The sequence below is a fragment of the Theobroma cacao genome, chromosome 7 (genome assembly GCF_053813885.1).
Source record: "Theobroma cacao isolate CCN51 chromosome 7, ASM5381388v1, whole genome shotgun sequence".
Classification (NCBI taxonomy): Eukaryota; Viridiplantae; Streptophyta; class Magnoliopsida; order Malvales; family Malvaceae; genus Theobroma; species Theobroma cacao.
In genome coordinates, this window is record NC_142645.1 from 7,778,062 (window position 1) to 7,786,566 (window position 8,505).

The 8,505-nt window shown below is 34.3% G+C and overlaps 1 protein-coding gene across 4 annotated transcripts; it reads right to left on the bottom strand.

Moving 5' to 3' along the window:
* Positions 1-1,215: 1,215 nt before the first annotated feature.
* On the bottom strand, positions 1,216-7,946 carry LOC108662745 (receptor-like protein 7). Of its 4 annotated transcripts, none has more exons than XM_088807805.1 (4): positions 4,498-7,946; positions 3,904-4,044; positions 3,693-3,813; positions 1,216-1,617 (listed from the first exon to the last, which is right to left on the bottom strand). In XM_088807805.1, exon 1 carries the CDS (start codon positions 7,865-7,867, stop codon positions 5,069-5,071), a length of 2,799 nt encoding a protein of 932 aa, XP_088663931.1. In that variant the 5' UTR covers positions 7,868-7,946; the 3' UTR covers positions 1,216-1,617; positions 3,693-3,813; positions 3,904-4,044; positions 4,498-5,068. The 4 variants fall into 4 exon arrangements, with proteins under 4 accessions (XP_088663931.1, XP_088663928.1, XP_088663930.1 ...); XM_088807802.1 differs by lacking the exon at positions 1,216-1,617 and adding an exon at positions 2,839-3,080; XM_088807804.1 differs by lacking the exon at positions 1,216-1,617 and adding an exon at positions 3,085-3,221.
* Between the last annotated feature and the right edge of the window lie 559 nt (positions 7,947-8,505).

Here is an 8,505-nt window from a genome sequence, read left to right on the forward strand (position 1 = left end):
GGTCATATATTCCAAAAAGAATTATTAACAGCAAGAAAAGGTATATTGAAAGAATGAAATTTGAAAAGCGAAAAAATATAAAAAGAAGCATTATAGGCTCAATATATTTGCTATCCTTAATAAAGGCTTAAGGGTAATAAAATAAAGAAGAGAAGGTAGATTTAAAAATTATTTTTATATACATCGTCAATGAAATTTTAAAAATCTACAAACAGAGTTAAAAAGTTACCATATATCATATTTAAGTATATTAAATTAATAAATAAAAACATATGAAAATTTTTCAATTTTTTTATTAAATTTAAGAACTCAATAGGGGATAATATATAGATTAAAAAAGATTGTCTTTGTCTACATTTTCATGCTTTATATACAATTTAGTCTTCGACAATTTCCCAGCAATTACTGATTACTTCAAGTATGGGATATCCTTTTGCTTTTTATTTTTTTATTACTTTGATAATTATATGTACCCTTTTGCCTTTCTTTGGTCTTAATTAATTAATTTACTTCCAATTCCCATTACATGCTTTAGCATTTGTTTGGTCTTTAATTAGTATATTTACCATGACTCTTCAACTGATGTGACGTCTCTTTTTTAGGTGTTGGGTGTTAAAATAATGAAAGGGACCTCCTTTTCCAATAATTGAGTCCTAATAATTCAAGCTTTTTTACTATCATAAATAATTATTTAAGGCTTTATTTTCCTAATAATTTAATGGTTACGAACAAACCAAGACCAAGTCGTGACTCTCTTTTAAAGTAAATCTTAGAAATGTTTCTGTAGACATAATTTATGAGCATATAATTTCTCTAGCGTGCTACTTTTATTGATAGTTTCTTTGTCCTCCATTACTATTGTAGGTGATTATATAGGTGCATTCCAAGTATATATAGTTTTATGTGTTTGAGAAAGTAATTCTAGAAAAAAAATATAATAATAATGAGAAACAAAATAAATAATTTCTTTTCTCTTTTCTCTCTCAAGAATTTTTCTTTTCAAAAAATAATTTTATTAACATTAAAGCCAATATACCATCCGAAGTCTCTACACGATTGCTAAAGATTTCTATTGACATATAATTCTAACTTGTGCATCACCAATACCTATTGGATCTCCTCATGAATATCTTTACAATTGATAATAATATAGCAGCATATACAAAACCATGAGGACCAATTAGGAATTAATGAAAAAGTGATGACAACAATAAATAATTTAACAACAAGTTTGTTAAATGTATCTTTTATCAAATCTAAAGTTACTTCTAAAAGGGAATGTAAAATGGGCAAAGTAATGTCTTGTCAAATAGAAAAGCATCAACCACATTGTCTAGTTCACATCTCAGAAAACCAAGATTTTTTTTTGGGGGGGGGGGGGGGTGGGGGTGCAACTTCAACTGTTCTTTTCAAGAACAAGATATGAACTAGAAATTACACAGCTTAACGTTCCATAACTGCTATTCTATTTTTTTTTTCCTCTAGCCGTTCCAAAAAGGTACCTATTGCTTGAAATTACTGTTGAAGCGTACTTTAGAATCCCAGTTGAGGGAAAAATTAGTCAGAATGCTTTGCAATTGCTCCTGCATCATATCCTTGATTCCTATCTCGTTCCAACTACAATATTAAGTAGCTTTTTAAGTAACTTGAGATATATGAAAGTTCTATTATTTTTCAATACATTTATCAACATCTTTTACATGAGTAACATTCGATCATGAATTATGAATCTCGCGTATGTATGAAATTCTATTTATAAATGAGATATATATTATTATATATATAATAAAAATATTTTTAATCAACGTTATTTGATGTAATTAAATTCATGATACCCCATTTTATATTTGATGTGAATGTGATTATTAAGACTTACTAACAATTTGAACTTCAAGATTTGAGAGTCACGTGATTTAACCCTAAAAAGTTACTAGACTAGTGTTTGGACTTGAATTGTAATAAATGACATCAGAACATGTGACAACCCAATGTGAGCTTTCACATTGTGCTGGTGAAATCTTGATCCTATAAAATGAGCCTTGATTGTTATGTGTGCCACATTTGATGTGTATATGATTTTTAATTATTAAGACTTATTTAACGAGCCAAGTCAATTACTATTAACAACTTGAACTTACCCTTTTAAGAGTCACGTGATTTAAACCTGAAAACAATTAATAACTTAAGCTTGAGTTTTTTAAAACCACGTAATTTAGATTTGAAAAGTTGTTAGACCTACATCTAGTTTAAGAGTTGAAAACTTATTAAACCCACATCTAGTTTAAGAGTTGAAAACTTATTAAACTCACATCTGATGTGAATATGATTATTAAAACTTATATAACAATCCAAATCAACCTCTACTAACGACTTGAGCTTGCCTGAAAAATTACTTAACCAATACTTAGATTTTGGTGATTATAAAATTCTTACAGATTAGATAAATTTTAGTAATATTAATTATAAAAATATTTAAACTATAATAAACAAATGTGATTATTTTCATGGATCAAGAAGTTTTTCTAACATTCATACTTACAAGACTTAAGTGATGTTATTTGCTTAAAATAAAGTCACTGCCTATGTATATATACATGCACACATGGACATACATACATGTCTATATGCATACATCTTACACACATAAATACATCCATTAGAACAAGGTTAGACCTACAAATTATCATTCATTGACAAACAAGTCCTGTTTCTTTATCCAATTAAGCCATTTTTTTTTCCAATTTACTGTCTGTGTGAAAATAAAAGGAGGCATCATTAGTACCATCATTCTTCCTACAAACTTACATTTCATAGGCACCTTCATTTCACAAAGGAAACAAACAAAGATGGAGGAGAAGAAATGACATATCGAATGAAGAATGAACTTTCTATGTAAAATTCAATTAACAAAGCAATTCAACACTGACAATTGACCAGAGTCTCCGTTTAACAAAAAAAACTTCCAGAGGAACATAAGGAGAGTCCAATGATAATCCAAACCAGTAAGTTGGCTGTAATAATCTGTAACCTTTACCACACTGGATGGTTAGGAGACATGGTCCGCTTCTCATCTGCCAGACCTGTGCATGATGTGGTCAAGTAAACATTGGCTGGAATATAACGCTAAACGTTTGCTCTACTAAATGAAGTTCTAAGAGCTGCATAAAGAGAACCATCAAGGAAAGCAGTATAGTTTCCACTCTCCAACAACACAACTCAATCTACAACAGCAAGGCCAAAAATCTATCAAATGTATCTCTGATAAAGGAAAAATTAGTTATATTGAATCTACTCATGAAAGGATCAATGAAGATGTTTTCTTTATGGAGTGAACATAGTTTAGGGTAATCTGCCAATTGGTTCACACAATTATTTCCACACAATTAGAGTAATACATCAATTCATTTCCACAATTATTTTCACTATAATTCCGTACAATTCAATCCCAATTGTCTACAGTGTAAGGGTTCACTTGCATGTAGCCCTATGCACCCCATAAGCATGGATGGCTAGATGATATGGACCCACTGCTGAAAAGTAATGCATTATTATCATTGTGATGATAAATGTTACTGACTATTCCTGCTCCTACCATCATGGCCATAATATAAAAATAGATTTTCAAAGTCCGAACACAACAAGCACAACAATAAAGAAATAATAAGAAACACTTTAAAGAAACATGAACACACCTCAACAATTCCTTTTCGAGGTGCATGAATGGCTAAACAGAGGCAGTAGTCACTCTTTCCTGGTTCACAGTAAGAGGAACTTGACCATCTCCTTGAAGAAGCAGTTTGCATCACGATATCCCTGAAGAGTGTATTAGGAAAACTGCTTACAGAAAAGGAAAAAGGAGCTGTTGCTTTTCAAGAAATTCAAAACCATAGATGCAGAAGAAACCTTCCATAGTCGCACTACTATAGGTGCCTGAGTATCTAAGAGCATATACGATCATGTCAATCTGTAATAGCAGCCAAAGTGCCACTGGGTGATAAGGTGCACCTTTTCTTGGGTGATCCTTCAAACATGTCAAAGGAGAAGCTGGCAAAAGATCACAACATCAATAACATATTCAACAGGTTTTGGAAAAGCCTTAAGCAAGAGAACTAAGAAAGTGGCTAAGTTTGTATGCTAACTAAGCGTGTTCACATTCAGAACACATCAAAAGAATTATAATTTCACAGTAATTCTAAAGTAACATTCTTTGTCTCAAAATATGATAGAAACAGAAAAGTTCTTTCTTTGAAAATCAATTTACTCTCTATCCACTTAAATATTTAATTGCACATCAGATCACACTAATATAAAGAATTAAAAATGAAAATATAAATTATTTAGATATTCGAAATGCCTAATTATACTTTTATTTGAAGTAATTAACGTTATGTTCCGGTCAATGTTCATTTAATCAATTACATAATTTTGCTTTAAAGCAAATAGCAATAACAACCAAACCAAGCTTAAAAAAAATTAAAAATTAAAAAGAAAAATTACCTGTCTATGAATCAATCACCACGCAAAGAGTAAACCAAGATGAACCATCGAGAGGTCCCAACTGCAATCGCTTTAATCTCATCGAAAACCAGCCACTCTATGGCCGTGATGCTCGGCCTCGATAGGTGACAGTTCGGGACAGATCTGGACCACGGCTCATCCGGGTCGGACCATCCGAGGATGAGAATAATTGATCGGTTAGCGATGGCGAGAGAATGGGCGTCGAGAGCACAGAGGAGAGTGGTGCTGGCGTCAGGGGCTAGCCATCCTACCTTGCCAGGGCCGAACTCGGACAAGTCTTCGCCGGCGATGAACCGAGATCCGTCAAGTGATAGTGGCTCCGCTTCGACATTGGCAATTGAGATTACAGATTGGAAAGTAAACCAGGAGACTTACTGTGGAGTCCACGTGTAGAGTTGTGAAGATAATTAAGAAAATTAAATAATAAATTAAAATTAAAATTAAAAGAAAAGCATTCTTAATTAAAGTGTTTTAAATTACAACATTTTTCGATACAAACTTCAAACAAAAGCTGCTGCTCACAAATTTAAAAATGATAAAATGCTGCTCCTCACAAATTTCTTCTTCTTCTGCTTCTGCGAATCCACTTTGTAACATTGTTTTGCCAATCTCTCTCAACCATTCTGACAAACCACCATGGTCTTCCTGTTGTGAACACAATGTATCCCATGCTCAATCCTAACACCACTCCACATCCATAGCCCATCATTACAACTTTCCAAATAAAGGCTATTTCAGAACCTTCATCTTCCTTAACCACTGGTACAGTTGGTTTTGGTTCTTCATCATTGCCGCATTGCTTTGACAGTGGGAAGCCACACAGTCCCAAGTTATTGCTATAAGAATCGTTCTCAAAAGTACCAAATTGGTTCCCATGGGGAATTGGTCCCACAAGATCATTTTGTGAAAGATTTAACACTTCGAGGAATGTCAGATTCGTCAATTGGGAAGGAATTCTGCCACCAAGCTTGTTTGACGAGAGATCTAACGATTCAAGTGCTACCATATTTCCGAAGGATGGTGGGATACGACCAGTCAAGTTGTTGTTAGACAAGTTGAGCGCTTGGAGAGAAATAAGTTCTCCGAGTTCCTCAGGAATTCGTCCACAAAATAAATTGTTCGAAAAGTCTATGGATGTAAAAATGGTTAGGGTTTTTCCCAACTCCATCTCCAATTTTTTTGCTGTTACATTCACAGAAGCTTTCTTAAAATAAATCATATAAGGTAGGCAGTTGCGATAAGCAAAACCTGGACAAATATGCGACAGTCTCTTTTGAGTTACATGATCTTTCATTGCTCTCAAATTTTGGAAGAATTTTGTTGGTAAGGGGCCGGTGAGCTCATTATGAGAGAGATCAATTATTTGCAATGCCGAGAAGTTAGATGAAGCTATGGAATTGGGCATGGGACCATACAATCTATTCTTTCGCAAAATAAGAACTTGTAGGTCAGGAAGTGAAGCTAACCAATGGGGAAAGGTATCAGTGAACTTGTTGTTCCTTAAATTCAAAATTCTCAAGGAACTACAATTAGCCAAAGATCGTGGCAGTAATCCTTCCAAGTAATTTCTAGACAAGTCAAGAAACACAAGCGAACTTTGATTGCAAATCAAAGTATTTGAAAGAACTGGCCCTTGAAGCAAGTTTGACCGAAGGTCAAGAAATTGTAGATTCATTCCTGGAAATTGCTCCAAATTGGTCAAAGAGTTGCTAGAAAGGTCCAACTCGAGCAACCTTTCCCACCCTTCTGCTTCCCATTTGGAAATTCCACCACAAATCTTGTTATTGGAAAGATCTAAAAAGTACAAATTTGATGTTCGAAAGAAACTTGGGAATTGTGTTATGCTACAAGAAGAGAATGACACATTAAAAAGCTGAGGGAAGGAATAGTTAACATCATTTTCGCTTGCGCTTAATGATAGTAAACTATTATTTGAAAGAACAAGATGGGTAAGATTTTTGAGTTTTGCAAGCATATTTGACTTGATGACACCACTCAAGTTGTTTGAGGAAAGATCAAGCGTTTTAAGGCTCACAAGATCAAAAAAAGAATTCGGTATTGATCCATGAATGTCATTAGAACTCAAATCAATATTTTCAAGAGAATTAGGTTTCTGAATTTGGTCAATCGGACCAATGACTTTGTTATCGCTGAGATCTAACCGTCTCAAAGATGGCAAAGTAAACAGCCAAGATGGTATTCCACCACTTATAAGGTTACCGGATAAGTGAATTTCTTCTAGCAATCGAAGCTCACTAACATGATTTGGTAGGGGACCTTCTAATCGATTATATGACAAATCTAGTTGGGTAAGTTGTGTGAGGTTGAACATAGTTGTTGGAAGTTGACCACAAAAATTGCAGGAAGAAAGTGACCAAAAAGCCAATTTATTAAGGTTTCCAAAAGCATCTGGAATCTGTCCTCCAAAATCATTTTCAGAAAAATCTAGGAGGATGATTTGAGAGAGATTTCCAATTGATGCAGGAATTGACCCTCTAAAACTGCAAAAGGAAAGGTCCAACAACTTAAGGCCACTACTCAAGTTTGACTTAGGGAAACCACCTGTGAGATTTTCATAATTCCTACTTAAATCTATGTGCTGGAGGTGTGGAAGGCGAAAAATTTCACTTGGAAATTCCCCATGCAGTTCACACTCACTGAGACTCAAACGTTCCAAAGATGAAGTTAAGTTCAAAAAAGAAGAAAGTGCAACATCAGACATATCTACAGAGTCAAGGATAAGGTTTCTTAATTCAGTTAAGTTGCGTGCAAGCATGTCAAAACCTTGACTATCAAATCTCAAGTCGGGATAACCATCCGTTGAAAGATCGAGTGAGACCAATTTTGACAGGAGACTGATTTCATATGGGATTAAGTCAGAGAATGAATTATAGGAGAGATTAAGATGGGTCAAACTCACTAATTGATTAAATAACTCTGATGAGATAGAGCCATGAAGATTGTTGGAACTAAGATCGAGCCATTGAAGTCTTTGAAGGTGGAAGAGGCTGCTGTTTGCAGGGAGAGTACCGTAAAGGCAGCTGTTACTGAGGTCAATGCCAATGACATGACCCGTCACCGTGTGGCAACTGACTCCATCCCATGAACAGCAATCCGTGCTTTCATTCCAAGAACTTGTCCTTGGGTAATTAGAATAAACTGGCCCACAATAATCATCTAGAGAAATGGCGTTTTGGAATTCAAGCAAGGCAGCTCTCTGTTCTGGAAGGCATAAATGAGCTGAATGAAGAAAAGAGGAAGGGGAACTCAATGAACAATGGACCTGGAAATGCAAGAATGCTAAAAGCAGGCAAAGGATTCGATACAACATACTAACTACCTTTCCCATATTTTCTCGAGAAAAAGGAAGTTATGAAACAAGGGTAGTCGAAAAAGGGCAAGCTATGGGAGGTGAAACTGAAAATGAGTTGGGGTTGAGGTCGAGGGACATCATAAATGAAGTACCTGAGAAGTGGAGACATTACCTTTTCAAGTCAACCAACAAGCCTTTGCAAAATCTCTTAAATTAATGGAAAAAAAAAGGAAAAGTGTATGTGCCGTGTTAGACTGAAAAGCATTAAGGCCACTGTATCCAATCCCATCTGAGACGCTAGTAGGATTTGCATATTTTTCTTGATTTCTCATTTGATGTCTACTTTTATTTTTAGGCTTATTGGATCCAAATCTGAGTAGAGACACAAAACTAATTCATAGAATTGCAACTCATCACTGTTTAACCCAGTTGATGTGGTAATAAAAATAAAAAATTATTAAATAAAAGAATTCTTTATTGTAGATTATAACTAACTCAAGTCTTCGTAAAAGTAACTTTAAAAAATGATAATGATTTTCACATTTTGGGACCATCATTAGAAATTAAAGATAATTTTTTCTTTATATTTTTTTTCAAAAAGAAGAGAGATAAGTCAAAAGTAAAAATTCATGTCAAAAGCACGCCGCGTGTGATGGTATGGCACTTAACAATGT

Coding starts and splice junctions, on each gene's coding strand:
- LOC108662745 (XM_088807805.1), bottom strand. CDS start 7,867: ATGGGAAAGGTAGTTAGTATGTTGTATCGAATCCTTTGCCTGCTTTTA.